This window comes from Bombina bombina, chromosome 4 (genome assembly GCF_027579735.1).
Source record: "Bombina bombina isolate aBomBom1 chromosome 4, aBomBom1.pri, whole genome shotgun sequence".
Classification (NCBI taxonomy): Eukaryota; Metazoa; Chordata; class Amphibia; order Anura; family Bombinatoridae; genus Bombina; species Bombina bombina.
In genome coordinates, this window is record NC_069502.1 from 163,861,097 (window position 1) to 163,883,103 (window position 22,007).

The 22,007-nt window shown below is 37.8% G+C and overlaps 1 protein-coding gene and 1 long non-coding RNA gene across 2 annotated transcripts in view; one reads left to right on the forward strand and one right to left on the reverse strand.

Annotated features, from left to right (window-relative positions):
- The window catches only part of LOC128656029 (uncharacterized), a 40,384-nt gene extending 31,870 nt beyond the window's left edge, over positions 1–8,514 (forward strand). Inside the window, exons 2-3 of the long non-coding RNA XR_008401963.1 lie at positions 4,856–4,933; positions 8,483–8,514. This is a non-coding gene — a long non-coding RNA (uncharacterized LOC128656029). The remainder of the gene's footprint in view (positions 1–4,855; positions 4,934–8,482) is intronic.
- The window catches only part of GREB1 (growth regulating estrogen receptor binding 1), a 264,014-nt gene that overhangs the window by 157,295 nt on the left and 84,712 nt on the right, over positions 1–22,007 (reverse strand). Inside the window, exon 2 of the mRNA XM_053709674.1 lies at positions 8,223–8,379. Coding sequence (XP_053565649.1) covers positions 8,223–8,379 — 157 coding nt within the window. The remainder of the gene's footprint in view (positions 1–8,222; positions 8,380–22,007) is intronic.

Here is a 22,007-nt window from a genome sequence, read left to right on the forward strand (position 1 = left end):
ATATCATTTGTTGAAGGAGCAGCTATGCACTACTAGTTTCTAACTGAACACATGGGTGAGCCAATCACAATAAATATATATATGCAGCCACCAATCAACAGCTAGGACCTAGGTTATCTGCTGCTCCTGAGCTTGTCTAGATAAACCTTTCAGCAAAGAATAACAAGAGAAGGAAGCAAATTAAATAATAGAAGTAAATTGTAAAGTTGTTTAAAATTGTATTCTCTATCTGAATCATGAAAGAACATTTTTGAGTACAAAAAAAGAGTGAAAAGGTTTACTGTATAAAGTCAGCCTGAGCTGCATTTATAAATCTTTAGTAGTAAGTAGCCTAATATTCTGATACAAGCTGGCACAAGAGACCCATCTATTTACAACTTATTTTGGACCAAGCAATACTTTAACCCACAGCTTTTTGTAATAGATGAAAAGATAGTTAATAGAACATTACAAATCACACCTACCAATAATCACCAAAACTTGCACACAGGTGCTTCTTTAGAATATGCACTTATCAGTGACGTGCGGTGAGGTCAGAGGCGGGTGAGGCACTGGCATGATATGCCCAAGAAACACACGTATATATATATATATATATATATATATATACATACATACATATCACTAAATTACTGGCACCAACAAGTATTTAGCACCTGAAAAGAGTTAGTTATTTCAACCTCTAGCACATAACACAAGTACTGGACAGAGACTACAGGCAGACACACACACACACACACACACAAACAGACATACCCACCCAGACAGACCCACCCACACACACAGACAGACAGACTGACCCACACAAACACACACACACACTGAGCCTCACAGACACACACAGACAGACCCACACACACACTGAGCCTCACAGATCCCCACAGTCACACACACAGACAGACCCACACAGTCAGCTCTGTTTAAACACAGCATCAAAGCAGCCAATGACCCATTAATTTCTTAGCACCTACAACCTCATTCAATACATTGATTTAAGGGATTGCTAAAATAATATTTATAAGGAGTGTACATCCTAATAGTAAATACATATATATGGCTTATATCAAATATGAGGATAACAGGAAGTGATAACTGCTATTATCATACATAGATCATCATACTGGAAATGTAAAAAAAGATAAACTTATATGAATATGGAAAAGCTGAAATCAAATCCTATATCCACCGTCCTTACCACATACTCATTTGGAGTCACTAAGACTATAGAAATCTGTTCACTAAAACTTGAATCTGTTCACTAAAACTTGACTCTCCACTCATAAATGACATATAATCAATAAAAAATATGGAGCAGTTTATTTTTTATGACAATTTAATAGAAGATACTTGAAAAGCCTTTCCAATTAAAGAGCTGCAAGATGTGCAAAAGCTAAGTGGTAAAAGGGATATAGAAATTAATATGAAGGCCATTTAAAATTGTATTTGGAAATATTTCTGCATTATTCATGCATTGGCAAAAATGGTTGCTAGAAAAAAAGATCACAGGTTTTGCAATTACTTGTTTTGTGCACAAGGAAGCCTTACAGAGAATATGATGAGAACTAGCTCATCATGGAGGCGGTTTTGAGAACTGCCTCCATTGGAGCTTGTATTAGGGCCCGGCGAGTGGGTGGCGCTGCTCTAAGTGAGCAGTCAACACTTATTTAGATCCATGTTGCGCAATTAATGGAGGGCAGCGGACCTCCTAATTGCGCAACAATGGATGGATGGTGACTTTTGCAGCGCAAGCGCACAGCGTAGTAGCGCACAGTATCTAACTACTAGTAATCGCCATGGGGGTGGGGGGTACCCTTGGGGGGAGGGGTGAGGGGGTACCCTTGGGGGGAGGGGTGGGGAGGCACTGCCTCCCCTGCCTCCTATTACTGCACGTCACTGGCACTTATTATGCTGTAAATCCAGGGAGACCAACATTTTCACATAAGAGGCAACACTGGAATTGTTTCAGTAAGACGGCTGACAACAAATTGTAGCAATGCTTAACCTAGCTCAATTAGGGGATCACTAATAGAGAGAGCTGTAACTTGACAAATTAATAGTAGAATGAACGTTCCTCTTGACATCATTTTAATGTAATAATGTGCACATAATAAAAGTTGCATCTAGGGTTGCCAGGTGTCTAGCATTTAACTGGACGGTCCAGTATTTTAGCAGGTTGTCCAGTAAAATTCTCACAAAAATACTGGACACTTAAATGTCCATAAGTGTTAACTGTATAATGCCTCAAGTTATTACAAATTTGGAACAGAAAAAAGTAAGGGTCAGTCAAGGTGGTCAAATCTCTACTGTTTACATGTGTGACTGGCAACTAAAGAGGTACGATTATTGGTTTGCATGTTAAAGGCAGCCAAGGGGCAAAATGACTGCCTAGTTATGAAGAAGAAAAAAAACACATGGTGGGATAAAAAGTGGGGTCTAGAGTAGAATTTTGGTGGAGTGGCATTGTGTGACCCCAGAGACCATCATGCCAAGTTACAGATTGTCCAGTTATTTTAAGGAGAACAGCGGGCAACCCTAGTTGTATCAGGTGGCATACATACACGATCAACCAATAACCAACTGTGTCCTGCTCAGGAACAGCTTTGCTGCACACCTGGTAATGCAACTATGGTGTCATTATCCTCTAGAAAAGCTTAGCAAATCAGTGCTCTCCATAGAAAACTTTTCCAGCCTTATAAAGTATAAATATTTCTTAAAGGGACATGAAACCCAAAAATATCCTTTCATGATTCAGATAGAGAATACGATTTTAAACAACTTCCTAATTTACCTCTATTATCTAATTCGTTTCATTCTCTTGATATCATTAGTTGAAGAAGCAGCAATGCACTTCTGGTTTCTAACTGAACACATTGGTGAGTAAATGACAATCAGTATATATATGCATCCACCAATCAGCAGCTAGAACCTAGGTTCTTTGCTGCTCCTGAGCTTGCCAAGATAAACCTTTCAGCAAAGGATAACAAGAGAAGTAAGCAAATTAAATAATATAAGTAAATTGAAAAGTTGTTTAAAATTGTATTCCCTATCTGAATCATGAAAGAAAATTTTGGGTTTCATGTCCCTTTAACTATCCAAAGCAGAAACAAATTGCATAATTAATAAACATAAATTGATTTAATGATAATTTGTGCAAACATTGAAAAAAAAAACATAAGCTATTGTTTTCTTAATACTGGCTTGAATTTTAACTGGTTTGTCAGTAAAATGGCACATTAAGTGGTGTGCCCATTAAGGGCCAGATTACAAGTGGAGCGAAAGTTAACGTTCCCACTCACACGCTAACTCCGCTAGAAGTAAGCTTTTTGTGCGCATCAGGTAGCACTCATATTACAAGTTGAAAGTAAAACATTTTTTTTGCTCAAGTGCTAGTCCAATGCATGCAAAAAGCTGAACTTTAAATATCACGTTAACGTATTCCCCCATAGAAGTAAATGGAGCAGAAAAGTGTAAAAAAAAAAAACACCCTACTCACACGCAAACCAGATCCCAAGTGCGCTAACTCGACATGAAAATATTAATATTTCACATTTTAACGTTCTTCACATAGCAGAATATGTTCTATTTATTTATAAATACATATTTCTACATATAGCTGATGGTATTTTGGTACAATATATATCTATACCTATTTATATATACATGATTATATAGGTATAGATATATATATAAAGATATATATACAGGAATATCTATTTAAAAATACATAGAATGTATTCTCCATATGTTCAGAACATTGGAATGTGAAATATTGACAGTAAATACACAGTATAAAACTTTATTAAATATGAATATTGCATAAATATGATGTGTTTATATATACAGATATAAACACATAAATACATCTGTACACACACACATATACTCTATATATATATATATACACATACATATAAATCTTTAGACATGTATAAGCATGCATCTCAATTTTAAAGCAATTTGCAGCCTTTTTTTCTGAACACCTAAGACCTCATATCTTTGAGCCCTTACAACGTTTTTGTGCAATATTTTTTTATATATATTTTTATTATTAGATGGTGTTATTATGAGTGTAACTGTACTTTGTAATGTATTTTTGATGTGTTTTGTGACACTTTTTTGTTTCGTGAAACAGCTAAATAGAGCTCAGAGGATGCAGTAACCATGCTAGCGTAAATCGCAATTACGCTCAAGCGTTCAAGTTTAACTTGTAATACGAGCGCTAAACCTGACGTGCACAAACAGCCATTATAAACCTCTTTTCTCTCACGCGTAACTTTTAACACTCGTAATTTGTCCCTAAATATGTTCTGGGAAGGACACTGCAAATGATTTATCTACAAAAATCCCGTAGAAGTTAATGGTGAAGTTTGTAGAAAAAATATTAGATAAACTTTTTCTAAAGGATTGTTATCGACCCCAATGTGTTTAACCTCATTTCACAGTAAGAAATCAGCATATGCTTTATAAAAAATTTGCTCTAACGATTTAGTGCATTATAATGTCGCTTTAACATTCAAAACCTGTTTACAGATTACCGTAGACTTACACTGAAGTCTATCAACATTGGGACATTAATACATTTGCCAAGAGAAATTTAAAGTGTGCTTATTAAAACTTAATGTTTAAAATGAAGAAATGCAGCCAACATGTGTTACTTTTAACAAATACAGCTCATTGCTAAATACCATCATGACAAATCACAAAAAATCTTAGAGAACTGCTGTCTATGTTACAATCTGACTTTACAACATAGGAACTAATTTTACTGTCACTTTATTTCCTGCAGATAATGGTTTGTGGAATTTATTGCACAGCAGGACCTCCTGTCAAATAACTATTGTTATCTGATCATCAGGTTTGGCTGTGTCTACCCCAGGCTGCAAAAAGAAATGCAAATGTATCCTCACCTCCTACGGTCTTCTTGTCATGCAAAGTAAGCAGCGCTTTTAAAAACGTGTTTAAAGTGCACAACATGCCTGAGCTGTTTTCAAATGTTTTCTCTATTTTTTTATCTTGAAATAATATTTCATAACCATTAGGAAGTCAGAGAGAGAGGAATTGCAGACATAGATAGATAGATAGATAGATAGATAAATAGATAGATAGAGAAAGATAGATAAATAGATAGATAGATAGATAGATAGATAGATAGATAGATAGATAGATAGATGATAGACCAATAAACTGACACCGACAGATAAATACATGGACAGACACACAGACAGATAGAGAACCAAAATGAGGGAAAATAATTTTTCATACCTGACACCTTGTCATATGAATATACAGTACTATAAAAATAAGCTAAGAAAATTAAAGGGACACTCAATCAAAATTAAACTTTCATTATTCAGATAGAGCATGCCATTTTAAACAACTATCTAATTTACTTCCATTAACAAAATGTGTGCAGTCTTTTTATATTTAAACTTTTTGAGTCACCAGCTCCTACTGAGCATGTGCAAGAATAAGCGTGTATGCATTTGTGAATGGCTGTCACATGGTATGTGTATGCATTTGTGATTGGCTGATGGATGTCACATGGTACAGTGGGAGTGGAAAAAGACATAATTTTTAAAGTTGTCAGAAAAAAAATCTACTACTCATTTGAAGTTCAGACCAAGGGGCCCATTTATCAAGCTCTGGATGGAGCTTGAGGGCCCGTGTTTCTGGCGAGCTGCAGTTATGCCCGCTGCTCCATAATCTGTCTGCCTGCTCTAACCAGGCGGATAGACATCGCCACAATTCAACCCGATCGTACTTGACACCCCCCTGCTGGCGGTCGATTGGCCGCGAATCTGCAGGGGGTGGTGTTGCACCAGCAGCTCACAAGAGCTGCTGGTGCAATGCTGAATACGGAGAGTGTATTGCTCTCCACATTCAGCGAGGTCTGATGGACCTGATCCGCACTGTCAGATCAGGTTCGCCAGACCTTTGATAAATAACCCCCTATGTGCTATTACATTGTCTTGTTATCTTGCATTTGTTGATTATGAAAATCTACTGTGTTGACTGGTCCATTAAAGGGGCAAACCCTGTGAGTTGTATTCACAAACATGGCACCACCTTTCTCTCAGAAAAAAATCTAAAATTTCTCAAATTTTGTGGAATCTACTGTGTGTAAAAAGTATAGCAGATAAACTCTAGAAGCAAATTGTGTTTAGAAACCTGTGTATTTCATGCAACTGTTATTATACCACAAATACATCTTTTATATATTCTTCAGACGTTCAAATCAGACAGGACAGTCATTAGAACGAACAGCTAATATAGCAGCATCTGTCCTGTCTGGGCTATTATAAGTACTTCATAACAATTGAAATTGTCAGAGCAATCAAGTCAGATGTGCCCTGATAACTGTGCTTTAACCATAACAGTATCTCTAATATTTTTCTAGTAATACAGAATGCCATGTCATTTATGTATGAAAAACAATTAATTAGTTTATTCTTTCTGCAGTCACATATATAGTATAGATTCTATAGAATGGAAGGGAATTTAGCTTAGGTTTAGGTTAGTATCCTATGGGTCTGATGGTAAAATATTATTATTATTATTATAGTTTACCATTCAAAGGAAAACATATTTTAGAGAGTCTACACAGTGTTAAAGAAGTAAAAAATCATCCGCAGCATTTTTTTTTTTACTAGTCCTGAAATAGGGGAAATTTACAGCCCTGATTATTTAGTTTTTCTAAGACGTTTTTTTCTCCGTTACTAATTAAGGTTCCCTATAAGGATGAATTGGCAAAAATATAGAATTACATCATTTCATTAAAGGGATACTAACCCCACATTTTTTCTTTCATGATTCGGATAGAGCATGCAATTTTAAGCAACTTTCTAATTTACTCCTATTATCAATTTATCTTCATTCTCTTGCTATCGTTATTTGAAAAATAAAGTCCAGGACCTTGGACAGCACTTGTTTATTGGTGGATGAATTTATCCACCAATCAGCAAGAACAACCCAGGTTGTTCACCAAAATGGGCCGGCATTTAAACTTACATTCTTGCTTTTCAAATAAAGATAACAAGAGAATAAAGAACATTTGCTAATAGGAGTAAATGAGACAGTTGCTTATGCTCTATCTGAATCACAAAAGAAAAAAATTAGGTTCAGTGTCCCTTTAACATGAAGTACACAACTTGATACAGCTGTATTAGTGTCAGGTTAAACTTATGCATCTCTTACCTCATGTTTATCAGGAAAAGAAAAATAATTGACCATGTTTGAATGATACAAACATTTCAGTACAGTATCCCTTCAGATCATTATAGTACTCAGAGCCATATTTTACTCACCATGCACTTTAGATTAAAGGGGTATGAAACCCAATTTTCTTTCATGATTCAGATAGGAGCATGTAATTTTAAGCAACTTTCTAATTTACTCCTATTATCAATTTTTCTTTGTTCTCATGTTATCTTGATTTGAAAAAGCAGTAATAAAAGGTTAGAAGCTGGCCCATTTTTAGTTCAGCACCTTGGTAAAGCTTGCTGATTGGTTTGCTACATTTAGCCACAAATCAGCAAGTGCTACCCAGGTACTGAACAAAAAATGGTCTTGCTCTAAAGCTTACAGTACTGCTTTTCAAATCAAGATAGCATGAGAACAAAGAAAAATTGATAATAGGAGTAAATTAGAAAGGTGCTTAAAATCTCATTCTCTATCTGAATCATGAAATAAAAAAATTGGGTTTAGTATCCCTTTAATTTAACAAGTGAAAAAACTGCAGCTGGTTAGGATGAGGTTATAATGCAGCAGCATTTATAAAACGTATTTAAGCTGATTTTCCTCCCTAATGCATATGCACTCAACAGCTAGTGCGATTTGTCATCTTTGCTAAAAAAAAAAAAAAAAAAAGTATTTTTATGACATCTCTTTAGCATTAACATGCATGTAGGATGCACTTCTCATGTTCTGAGCAAATCGACAATCACTTGTCGAATACAATCAAACTTGTAATGGAAAGAAATGTATATTTAATGTGCAATTGCTTTTTTATTATATCACATGTACAATTTGCATATTTATTGTATATAGTAGCTAGTTTCTCTTAAACTTAGTTTATGTCTTTCTTCTATTTTTAACTTTTATTTATCATCCACAAAGAAACTATAGTTTAAATAACCAAACATGTGTTTAAAGATAAATGCAAATGAACTGAGCTGTTGCTTATAAGGTTTGCTGTATAGTATCATAGACCTATGATCTCTTACCTTCCAGAGATGAGAGCTGTTGTTCAGCTTCTAGGTATAGCTGGGAAAATATCGGTCTGGGAACCAGATTATTAGACAGGAGAGATGCCTCAATAGAATTGTGCAAAACTTCTTCAAACCGTGTTGTCTTCAGCTGTCCAGCATACGAATTTCCCATCTTCCAAAAAAGGGATACATATAAAAGTTAATTTCCAATCACATCGCAAAAATAAGAAAAAATGATAAGCGTTTAACAAGACCCTTTCTTTTTCTTATATCAGGAGAGATCTATATGATCTGGACTACGTCAGACCCTACAAATATTAAACGTCTGCACTGCATCTGAAGGACACTAAACTGAACAAGCTATCAGCCAGGCAGAAGAGTCCTCCTCCTTTCAAAGTGTGATATGACCCTGCTGATATATTGCAGGAAACAAAGCAGCCAGCAGCAGCCTTTACTAACTTACTAGTGGTCACAGCCTGACACCGTTGTAAAAGATGTCACCAGGTCTATGACTGTTTCTCGTGGTCTGATCAAAGAAAGGAAGTCCCAGTAGCATAAAATAAATCCTTAATTCTTGGTTCAAATAAAATCAAACATGGAGATGCACAGCAGAAAAGATGTGGAAGGTGCTGAGGGCGCAGCACTAACTGGCTTACATGTTTCGGAAATGATCCGTAGTCATAGCCTGTAGTGCTGAGCCCCACACCTGTTTAAAAACACTTCAAACAAATGTGATAGGTTAAAAAATACAACAACGCCCTCAAACTAAACCTGTGCACACCTGAATAATCACTAAATGCCTGTACTACTCACACTAATTAGCATACTGAAAGGATGTAATGTTGATAGTTGAAAAACTGGCAATAGTATATACATGGAAGGACAAAGAACTTTAGACAATATACTGCAAGATGATAGGATCAGAGGCTGTATAAGTGTGCCTGGATCTTACCTATAAACGTGTCATGTACAAAAATGCAGAAAATAAGTGGATATGTTCCACTGGGCTATATAAAAGCTATACACCTAGCCTGCAATAATGAACATAGATAAAAATGATGGTATCTAGTCTAATTATAAAGTAGATAAAAATGTATATATACCTGATAAATGCTAAGGTAGATATTTTATACTGGTAATGCTAAGTGTATATCTAATAAAATTATGAGGTAAATAGTGTATACCGAGAGTGCCATGCTGACACCTATGCTACATAGTGACTTTAAATATACTATGAATAATAACCAAAGAAATGTCCAAACGGGTAAGCCCAAAAAGTGTAATAATGGGAAAATTCAATTACAAATAGTTCATTAAGACATGAGAATAAGGCTGTTCAATGCGGATGTGAATGCCTATAAAGTACAAATACTTATTCGTGAGAATCCTAAAAATGGACAAGACTTATATATATTGGTCATTAAGGGAACAAGATACCATAGGAAAAAATGGAATAAGTGGGCACTGGATAATGGTCTAAGCCGTCACCTACATGTTACTGGGTACGATAAGAATAGATAATGGTTTGAAAGATGGCAAAAAAATATATATATTAATCTTTGCCAGAACTTACATGTTGGAAGTAAACTGCCTATGGCTAATTCTATTATACCCTGTCATTTCACTCCCTAGGTGTAGAGACATAAACAGAATCTAGTAGATATATAGATGTATAGGATACAAAAACATTAGGGTCCACCGAACAAACCCACTAAACTCCCAGGCTACACTTTTACAGTAATTAAACACTATCACTCTCTCATTATATATTGGAGACAATCACTTAAGAGAATGTATTCAAAAATATATATATATGTGTGGCTAGTGTTGCGTGTAAAATCTGATGCCAAGGCCTATCGCCACGTTATTGATGGTAATGTTGCAATAGACAGTCAGAATACTGAAAATGCCAATATATAAGGTATGGCAATGGTATAATAATAGTAAAGATGACCCAATGTGGAAAATATATGTATAAATAATTATATATATATATATATATATATATATGTACGACCAGTGGTGAAGGAATGATAATTAAGATGTGGTAAGGACTATGCACCTAGTAAGTGTAGAGGGCAACATAATCTATGTTCATAAATATTACTCCCAGAGATTTAGAACATCATATCTGGAGTTGAGTCCTACAGGTACTCTTGTTCCGAGTGTGAAAATCCAAAAGGCTTCACGTCTGGCGAGGAGAGTATCAATATCCCCTCCCCTGGTAGGTCTATTGACTTTTTCAATAGCACACCAGGTGAAGCCCTGGAGATTATTGTCATGATACACCCCAAAGTGTTGAACAATAGGGGTTGATGCCCTCTTGGTGTTAAATGAGGACAAATGCTCTCTGATCCTGGTATTTAGATCACGTGACGTGAGTCCAACATACTGGATTTTACATAAAGTGCACTCAATCAAGTAAATCACAGATTCTGTCTTGCAGTTCATGCAGGATCTAATCTCATATTCTCTTTTGGTAGCTTCACTTGCAAAGCCTTTAGTGATTTTGACAAAATCACAGGGTTTACATTTCCGATGTCCACATTTGTACATGCCAGGGTGTTTAAGCCAGGCACTTTGCTTGGATTTATCCGACTTTAATAGTGTGGGTGAAAGGATGGAGCCTAACGTAGGGCTTTTCCTAAACGCACATCGTAGACCTGATTTCACAGTATCCACTAATTTCTCTTCAGCCAAAAGCACTGGGAAATGTTTGCGAACAATGTCGCATATCAATGGATATTGGACACTATGAGTGGTGACAAAAGTAACCCCTTGTCTTCTTTGCCCGGTTTCCTGTTTAGTTCCCAGCAACTTTCCCCTGGGAATGGTTAGAACCTGTTCCCTAGCTTTTCTTATGGCCTTGGGAGGATAATTCCTATCCCTAAGTCTCTTGTCCAGTCCTCTGGATTCTCTCTGGAAATCAGAATGCAAAGTACAGTTCCTTTTTAGCCTAGTGTATTCACCCTTCGCTATAGCAAAAGGGACATGTTTTGGGTGGCAACTGGAACCCAAAAGTAGAGAATTGCCCGAAATGGGTTTACGATAGATAGTCGATTTGACTGTGCCATTATCTGTGGCCTCTAAAGTAAGGTCAAGATAATTAATGAATTTGTCATTAAGTTCATAGGTGAATCTGAGGCCAAACTCATTGTTGTTAAGAAAATTTATAAACAGAGAAATACTCGTTAGGTCCCCTGTCCACACAAAGAGGAGGTCATCGATGTACCTCCTATAAAAGGAGATACAATCTCTGTAAGGATTACTATCCCCAAAGATATGGCAAAGCTCCCACCATCCTAAAAAAAGATTCGCGAATGATGGTGCAAATTTAGCTCCCATGGCAGTGCCACATCTTTGGAGATAGTAAACATCCTCAAACTTGAAAAAGTTGTGTGTTAGTAGAAAGGTAGTTACTTTGATCACATACTCAATAAAGGTCTCATTGTATTCTGACTCGTGTTCAAGAAAAAACGCTATGGCCTGTACTCCCACCTGGTGTGGGATGCTAGAGTACAATGAAACTGCATCCACAGTGAGCCATTTAGATCCATCATTCCATACAATCCCCTCAATTAGATTCAAAATGTGTTTGGTATCTTTCACATACGAGTGGAGGGACATGACTATGGGTTGGAGAATGGAATCCAACCACTCGGACAGGTTACCCAAAAGTGAGTCCACCCCACTCACTATGGGTCTCCCTTGGACATTGTCAAGGGTTTTATGGGTCTTTGGTAGGTGATGGAACAAAGGGATTTTGGGAAAATCAACAGAGAGAAATTCCACAGTAGTCTTATCCAATATACCTAGTTCAAGGCCATCATCCAATAGCTGTTTAAGTTCCATCTGGAACTGCACAGTTGGATCTCCTTTCAGAACAAAATAATCAGTCTCTTTTTGTAATTGCCTTAAGCCTTCCTGTATATATTGTTCCTTATCCATCACTACTACCATGCCGCCTTTATCCGAATTCTTAATAACCAGAGAATTATTATCTCTTAATGACACCAAGGCTTCTTTCTCAGCAAGTGATAGATTGAAATTGTGTTTGGGTTGGTTGTTTTTAAGTGTCAGGAGATCTTTCTCCACTCTATTATAGAAAGTTTCTATAATATTGCCACGATTGTGAATAGGATAGAATTTAGATTTTTTCTTGAAACTTGGACCCCTGCTGACTCCATCAGTGGCTCTTATTGCCTCATGCTGGAGCTGTTGTAATGAGACCACATCACATGTATGTTTGAAATCGTGGTTCTCAATATTGATGTCGCCAGTATGGGTCAAAGTATGAGTCTGTGTCATAGTGCAGTCATTACCATCAGTATAGCTAAAGTGTTTTTTCAAGGTTAAATTTCGAACGAGTTTATTGACATCAAGAATTGTTCTAAAAAGATCAAAATCATTTGTTGGTGCAAAATTTAAGCCTCTATTTAGTAAATTGTATTGTATCTTACTAAGTTGTTGTGTGGACAAGTTTACCACGTTACCCACTATCCTAGAATCCTCTACTTGTAACGTGTTTGTGGCCTGGGCTCTCTGAGCTGATACCTGTCTTGATTGTAATTGTAGTGTGTGCCATGATGGGTTGTCCTTCTCCCCCCTCCTGTGGGTGCATCCCGTGCCTGGGGAAAAACCTGATTCAGGGTAAAGGGATCTGCCTGGTTTTGTACACGTATGGCAGGGACTGATTCTATATATACACTACGTGTTGGATTTGCTCCCTGTACTGTTCCACCTTCTCTATTGCCTGTAGAAAAATCCATATGTGGGGCTTGCATGGTAGTCTGCACACTATCCTGGGTAGTGGATGCAGATGGTATATGTGCATCTAATGTTTCACCCTCGCTAGACCCCTCAGAATCACTCCCTGAGAAAGTAACATTTTTGGCAGTATTCCCTTGACTACCATGGTTCCTATTCCTACTTCTGTTTCTGTTGCCTCTCCTCCTCCTACCAAACCTAGGTTGGTTGGCCCTGAATATGCCTCTATTAACTTTGTTCCAAATGTATACTGAATTGTTAGTGTAATCAAATTTGTCTCTAATGTATTTAGTGTGTTTAGTTTCCATAATGTTGGATCTACCCTTGGCCACTAGCTCTCTTAGGGTCTTGTCAAATCTTGCAAAATCCGTATTATTACTTCTCCTATTCATTTCAACTTGTAAACAATCTATATCCTTTCTAGTAATTTCCAACAATTTATTTTTATATTGTATGAGCAATTTCATGAGTCTCATTGAACAGTCAGTAAGTACAGCATTCCAAGCTTCTACAAAATCTTTATCCTGAGTGTCCACCTCAAAAGTAGGAAACTTGTATAATCTCAGGCCTCTGGGTATCATGTTCAAATTAAGGTATTTTTCCAGTGCCCATACATCCCACTGGATTTTAGACTCTTTCAATAAAAGGTTCTCCATTTGCTCAAAGAGGGTACCTAATGTGAGAACCCCCTTGTCTTCTGAGAAAATTAATTCACAGTCTGTGGAAGTAGTTGTGCGTGCAGTAACAGACATCAGTGAATAGAAAATAGGCTGTGGTTCTTCCATGTTCATGCTGAAAATGGCAGGAGACTAAGGGCTGCAATACCACAATAAAGAGTGTTGGTATATCCAGTGTATACCCAAATGAATAAACTAATAGATAAAGAGAAACTCTTAATGTAGTGCCAGCCGTTCAAACTTTAACTGTTCCGAAAAAGTTCAAAGTATGTGCACCAAATGTGTTGCCAATATGTGTAGAACAGAATGATGAGAAATGTCTATTGGTTGCGAGCTGCCCCAGGTAATTGCTCTGAACAGGCAAATAATACTTAGTTTAATAAACAATTGCAATGCTTGTAACTAGTAACCGGCACTCTTAGGCAAACCAAATGAAACGTTACGTTAATCTTCACTCACCCGTGTTGTGCGGATTGGGGGTACTTATGGCAGACCTCAGCCGCTTCACATCCGCCACACTTCGTGCAGGTAAGGCTCTAATAAGGAACAAGGCAAGTTCACCGGAAGGCGCCGGGACGAAGCGGTGTACCTCTACCGCCTCAATTTATCCCAGCCGCAGTACTTCCTGGTATTGTGTAAGTTGCTCCTCCCCCCCTGCTCCGCTCCGTAACACGGTGAGACTTAGTGTTGAAAACGGCGATCACCAGGACCGTAAGTATATGGCTAAACACAGATGGTCATCATACTTGCTCCAAACTTGTAATAAATGCATCTGAAGGACACTAAACTGAACAAGCTATCAGCCAGGCAGAAGAGTCCTCCTCCTTTCAAAGTGTGATATGACCCTGCTGATATATTGCAGGAAACAAAGCAGCCAGCAGCAGCCTTTACTAACTTACTAGTGGTCACAGCCTGACACCGTTGTAAAAGATGTCACCAGGTCTATGACTGTTTCTCGTGGTCTACAAACTGCAAGGGAACATCACAGTACATGCTGTGTGCAAATCAATGCTGTCTGCACTTACTGGGCAGTAATGTTCTGTCTGGATAAGCACAGGGTATAATGATACTACGTCCATCACTATTAATATTGACAACCTGCATTTAATTCAGGTCAACCCACCAATAAAATACTAGTTGACTAAATATGATGTTCTTGTACTGGAATAAAAATGTCAAGTATGTGGTTTTTGTTCTGCTATTGCAGATAAATTAAAAGCTAATATAGGAGAAATAGGGCTCTATTTAACAAGCTCCTTATAGGGGTTGATTGACACCCCCCTGCTGGCAGCCCATTGGGCGCGAGTCTGCAGGGGGCGGCGTTGCACCAGCAGCTCTTGTGAGCTGCTGGTGCAATGCTGAATACGGCGAGCGTATTGCTCGCCGTATTCAGCGAGGTCTGGCGGACCTGATCCGCAGTGTCGGATCAGGTCCGCCAGACCTTGATAAATATTCCCCATAGTATTATGCTTTATGCAAGCAGTAATGCAGTGATAAAATGCTCTAGCAATGAGGTTAATTGACTTAATTTCAAGCTTTCTGATTTGTTTTTCCTGATATTGGAAAAATGTGAATGTTTATTTTTTTTTGTTTTCAAAGTAATCATAATCTTTCCGAGTCAAACACAGAAAAGATTTTTTAATTCATACAAGATTTGATCCATTTTCCGCAATGCACCCCTATCTACCAATAATGGATGCTAATCACTGAACTTTGAAATGGGGTTCATGGAATATGTGTTTTTTTGCTACTGGAAAGTGTGGTGTTTCTGACAAGTCTTAAAAAATATTAATGCCATTTGTATACTGGCATAATCTAGTATACTGAGAATTTTGCCCAATGAGTTTTTATCAAACTCTTAGGCTAGATTACAGGTGGTGCGCTTACACTAACACACCAGCGATATTAATGTATATAAATATCTCGGGCAAGTTAATTTGCGCGTGTTTTACAAGTAAAAAAGTAAACGAGCTCGCATTGAAATGTTAAATATTATAACTCCTGTCAGGTTAGCGCGCGAGCAATAAGTGTTACTTTTTTTCTTCTGCACTCTCCATTAAAGTCTATAAGTAGAAGTTAGCGGTCATGATATCCAAAGTCCTGAAGTTAGCTCCTCATCGGGTTTCGTTTAAGCGCAAAAGTAATTGTTAAGAAAACATTTGTTTTTGTTTTGGCAAAATTTTCATCTAAAATCAAGAAGAACAGTGCAAGAAATACATTTCCATAGAAAGGGGAAGCATCTTGACTTCTTTAAATGGGATTTTAACAGCTCTCATACTGTTAAAGTAAGCTCCTAAGCAGCAATGGAACCTAGCTGAACACATCTGGCGAGGCAATGACAAGAGACAAATGTGTGTAGCCATACAATAACCAGCTAGCTCCCAGTAGTCTAGATATGCTTTTTCACAAAGAACAAAGTCAATTTGATAATAGAAGTAAATTAAAAACTTTCTTAAAATGGCATCCTCTGTCTGAATCATAAAAGTTTGATTTAGACTTTCTTGTTCCACTTGATACTGTGCATATTTATTATATTTTATGTAGAAGACACAGACATATTCTATTGCACTGGCAATTTTAGCAACTAACTGCAAAATGCAGGAAGACCGTAATAAAGCGTTTCAAGCTGCAGACAGGATAATAATGATCTTGTTTAAAAGGTTGTAAAACAGAGGCAGCCCAGATAATAATTCCAAAACAATGAAAAGAACTGTTCTGCTTTCAGAAATGCTGAAAATACAGTCAAACATCACTGTGAATACAAACGTGTGCTCTTTATTTAATTACAATACAATGTAAAAAATGTAATCAACAAATCAAAACTCACATTCCATTTAATGGTATTAATTTTAACTCAACTGGAGTTTATATTAAAAGTATATTAAGATTTGTATTGGTTGAACTCAATGGACTTCAGTCTTTTTTTAACCTCATCTATTATGTTACTATGTTATGTTAAACATACACAATCTTATTTGTCTCATTATACTGCAAACCATAATCAATAACATATAAATAAAGCAATTTCACAATCCAACAAAAATAGGGCTGGATTACAAGTGGAGCGCTAATGTATCACTCGATAATAAACGAGTAAATTCACCCGTTTACGGGCGCACGTTAAATAACCAGCCATTACAAGTGGCTGGTTAATGCTACACCGAGCTCGCAGTAGCAATTAGAACTCTGAAAATTAACCAGATATCAGATTTCTGGTTAATTTAAAAAATGTCTCACAATTGCCCCCAAATTTAAGTGTAGTAGCCTTTAAAAAATCGGCTAGATTACGAGTTTTGCGTTATGAGGGGTGCGGTGCTAACTTGCACGTTATTGTCACCGCTCACTTACCTACAGTGCTGGTATTACAGGTTTTCAGATACCCGGCGTTAAAAGGCAAGAAGTGAGCGTAAAGCAAAATTGAGCTGCATACCGCACTCCAATACCAGCGCTGCTTAAGTCAGCGGAGCTGGTTGTAAGTGCTCGTGCACGATTTCCCCATAGACATCAATGGGGAGAGCTGGCTGACAAAAAGCCTAACACCTACAATAAAGCAGCGTAAAGCTCCGTAAAGCAGCCCCATTGATTCCTATGGGGAAACACATTTTATGTATACACCTAACACCCTAACATGAACACCGAGTCTAAACACTCCTAATCTTACACCCCGATATCGCCGACACCTTCATTATACATCAGCCAATAGGATTTTTTTCAACCTTAATTCCTTAGAATTCTATCAGCCAATCGGAATCTAAGGGACACGATCTTGGATGTCCTGAAGCTGGACCCCCTCCGCGCCGGATGAATGAAGATAGAAGATGCCGTCTGGATGAAGACTTCTGTCCGTCTGGAGGACCACTTCTGCCCGTCTGGAGGACCATTTCTGCCGGCTTCATTGAGGACATCTTGCCGCTTGGATGAAGACTTCTCCCGGTAAGTGGATCTTCGGGGGTTAGTGTTAGGATTTTTTAAAGGTGTATTGGATGGGTTTTATTTTTAGGTTAGGGTTTTGGGCCGCAATAGAGCTAAATGCCCTTTTAAGGGCAATGCCCATCCAAATGCCCTTTTCAGGGCAATGGGGAGCTTAGGTTTTTTTAGTTAGGGTTTAATTTGGGGGGTTGGTTGTGTGGGAGGTGGGTTTTACTGTTGGGAGGGTTGTTTGTATTTTTTTTTACAGGTAAAAGAGCTGATTTCTTTGGGGCAATGCCCCGCAAAAGGCCCTTTTAAGGGCTATTGGTAGTTTAGTTTAGGCTAGGGGTATTTTTTTTATTTTGGGGGGGCTTTTTTTATTTTGATAGGGCTATTAGATTTGGTGTAATTAGTTTAAAGATTTGTCATTTGTTTTTTATTTTCTGTAATAAAGATGTGTTTTTTTTGTAATTTAGCTAATTGTTTTGAATTTAGTTAATTGTATTTAATTTAGGGAATTTATTTAATTGTAGGGTTAGATTAGGTGTTAGTGTAAGACAGGTTAGGTTTTATTTTATAGGTCAATTTGTATTTATTTTAGCTAGGTAGTTATTAAATAGTTAATAACTATTTAGTAACTATTCTACCTAGTTAAAATAAATACAAACTTTCCTGTAAAATAAAAATAACCCCTAAGATAGATACAATGTAACTTTTAGTTATATTGTAGCTATCTTAGGGTTTATTTTATAGGTAAGTATTTAGTTTTAAATAGGAATTATTTAGTTATTAATAGTAAGTTTTATTTAGATTTATTTTAATTATATTTAAGTTAGTGTTAGGGTTAGGGTTAGACTTAGGTTTAGGGGTTAGTAAATTTAATATAGTGGCGGCGACGTCGGGGACGGCAGATTAGGGGTTAATAAATGTAGGTAGGTGGCGGCGATGTTAGGGGCGGCAGATTAGGGGTTCATAATATTTAACTAATGTTTGTGAGGTGGGAGTGCGGTGGTTTAGGGGTTAATATGTTTATTCTAGTGGCGGCATTGTCAGGAGCGGTAGATTAGGGATTAATAATTTTATTTTACTGTTTGCTATGCGGGAGGGCCTCAGTTTAGGGGTTAATAGGTAGTTTATGGGTGTTAGTGTACTTTTTAGCACTTTAGTTATGAGTTTTATGCTACAGCATTGTAGTGTAAAACTCATAACTACTGACTTTAAAATGCGGTACAAATCTTTATGGGATAGGGTGTACCGCTCACTTTATGGCCTCCAAGGGCAAGCTCGTAATACCGGCGCTATGGAAGTCCCATAGAAAAAAGACTAGACGCAATTTGCGTAAGTTGATTTGTGGTAAGGCCAAAAAAGTGTGCGGTACCCCTAAATCTGCAAGACTCGTAATACTAGCGGTAGTAAAAAAAGCAGCGTTATGAGGCTTAACGCTGCTTTTTTATTCATAACGCAAGACTCGTAATCTAGCCGAATAGGAGTAAACTAGAAAGTTGCTTAAAATTGCATGCTCTATCTGAATCATGAAAGAGAAAAAACAGAATTTATGCTTACCTGATAAATTACTTTCTCCAACGGTGTGTCCGGTCCACGGCGTCATCCTTACTTGTGGGATATTCTCCTCCCCAACAGGAAATGGCAAAGAGCCCAGCAAAGCTGGTCATATGATCCCTCCTAGGCTCCGCCTACCCCAGTCATTCGACCGACGTACAGGAGGAAATATGCATAGGAGAAACCATATGATACCGTGGTGACTGTAGTTAGAGAAAATAATTCATCAGACCTGATTAAAAAAACCAGGGCGGGCCGTGGACCGGACACACCGTTGGAGAAAGTAATTTATCAGGTAAGCATAAATTCTGTTTTCTCCAACATAGGTGTGTCCGGTCCACGGCGTCATCCTTACTTGTGGGAACCAATACCAAAGCTTTAGGACACGGATGAAGGGAGGGAGCAAATCAGGTCACCTAAATGGAAGGCACCACTTCCATTTAGGTGCAAAACCTTTCTCCCAAAAATAGCCTCTGAAGAAGCAAAAGTATCAAATTTGTAAAATTTGGCAAAAGTGTGCAGTGAAGACCAAGTCGCTGCCTTACATATCTGGTCAACAGAAGCCTCGTTCTTGAAGGCCCATGTGGAAGCCACAGCCCTAGTGGAGTGAGCTGTGATTCTTTCAGGAGGCTGCCGTCCGGCAGTCTCATAAGCCAAACGGATAATGCTTTTAAGCCAAAAAGAAAGAGAGGTAGAAGTTGCTTTTTGACCTCTCCTTTTACCAGAATAAACAACAAACAAAGAAGAAGTTTGTCTGAAATCTTTAGTGGCCTCTAAATAGAATTTTAGAGCACGGACTACGTCCAAATTGTGTAACAAACGTTCCTTCTTTGAAACTGGATTCGGGCACAAAGAAGGTACAACTATCTCCTGGTTAATATTCTTGTTGGAAACAACTTTCGGAAGAAAACCAGGCTTAGTACGCAAAACCACCTTATCTGCACCAAAAAACTCTTAGCCATCTCCGTGGAGATGTTGCCTGTGCAACGGCAAAGAGAATGACTGGGGTAGGCGGAGCCTAGGAGGGATCATATGACCAGCTTTGCTGGGCTCTTTGCCATTTCCTGTTGGGGAGGAGAATATCCCACAAGTAAGGATGACGCCGTGGACCGGACACACCTATGTTGGAGAAATTGGGTTTTTTGTCCCTTTAATATTTTATTTGGAAACTATTTAAAATAATTTTAATCTCCAGGTGTAATTTAAGCCTTTTATTCCAATTTTCTACCATTTTCTTATAAATAATATTCAAATCTTTTTCTTATAAATAATATTCAAATCTTTATTGATCAAAGTCTCAAAACAGTAGGAGATATCATAGTGTGCTACGTAGCAAGCATGCACTTTGTAAACTCAGAATGCAATTATGCATTAAGGGATAGATTACAAGTGGAGCACTAATTTATCATGCACACATTTACCAGCGTGATATAAATAACCAGCCATTTCATTTAGCGCTCCGAAAAACAGAATTTATGCTTACCTGATAAATTACTTTCTCCAACGGTGTGTCCGGTCCACGGCGTCATCCTTACTTGTGGGATATTCTCTTCCCCAACAGGAAATGGCAAAGAGCCCAGCAAAGCTGGTCACATGATCCCTCCTAGGCTCCGCCTACCCCAGTCATTCGACCGACGTAAAGGAGGAATATGCATAGGAGAAATCATATGATACCGTGGTGACTGTAGTTAGAGAAAATAATTCATCAGACCTGATTAAAAAAACCAGGGCGGGCCGTGGACCGGACACACCGTTGGAGAAAGTAATTTATCAGGTAAGCATAAATTCTGTTTTCTCCAACATAGGTGTGTCCGGTCCACGGCGTCATCCTTACTTGTGGGAACCAATACCAAAGCTTTAGGACACGGATGATGGGAGGGAGCAAATCAGGTCACCTAGATGGAAGGCACCACGGCTTGCAAAACCTTTCTCCCAAAAATAGCCTCAGAAGAAGCAAAAGTATCAAATTTGTAAAATTTGGTAAAAGTGTGCAGTGAAGACCAAGTCACTGCCTTACATATCTGATCAACAGAAGCCTCGTTCTTGAAGGCCCATGTGGAAGCCACAGCCCTAGTGGAGTGAGCTGTGATTCTTTCAGGAGGCTGCCGTCCGGCAGTCTCATAAGCCAAACGGATGATGCTTTTAAGCCAAAAAGAGAGAGAGGTAGAAGTTGCTTTTTGACCTCTCCTTTTACCAGAATAAACAACAAACAAAGAAGATGTTTGTCTGAAATCCTTTGTAGCCTCTAAATAGAATTTTAGAGCACGAACTACATCCAAATTGTGTAACAAACGTTCCTTCTTTGAAACTGGACTCGGACACAAAGAAGGCACAACTATCTCCTGGTTAATGTTTTTGTTAGAAACAACTTTCGGAAGAAAACCAGGTTTAGTACGCAAAACCACCTTATCTGCATGGAACACCAGATAAGGAGGAGAACACTGCAGAGCAGATAACTCTGAAACTCTTCTAGCAGAAGAAATTGCAACCAAAAACAAAACTTTCCAAGATAGTAACTTAATATCTACGGAATGTAAGGGTTCAAATGGAACCCCTTGAAGAACTGAAAGAACTAAATTGAGACTCCAAGGAGGAGTCAAAGGTTTGTAAACAGGCTTGATTCTAACCAGAGCCTGAACAAAAGCTTGAACATCTGGCACAGCTGCCAGTTTTTTGTGAAGTAAAACAGATAAAGCAGAAATCTGTCCCTTCAAAGAACTTGCAGATAATCCTTTCTCCAAACCCTCCTGTAGAAAGGATAGAATCTTTGGAATTTTTATCTTGTTCCATGGGAATCCTTTAGATTCACACCAACAAATATACTTTTTCCATATTTTATGGTAAATTTTCCTAGTTACAGGCTTTCTAGCCTGAACAAGAGTATCAA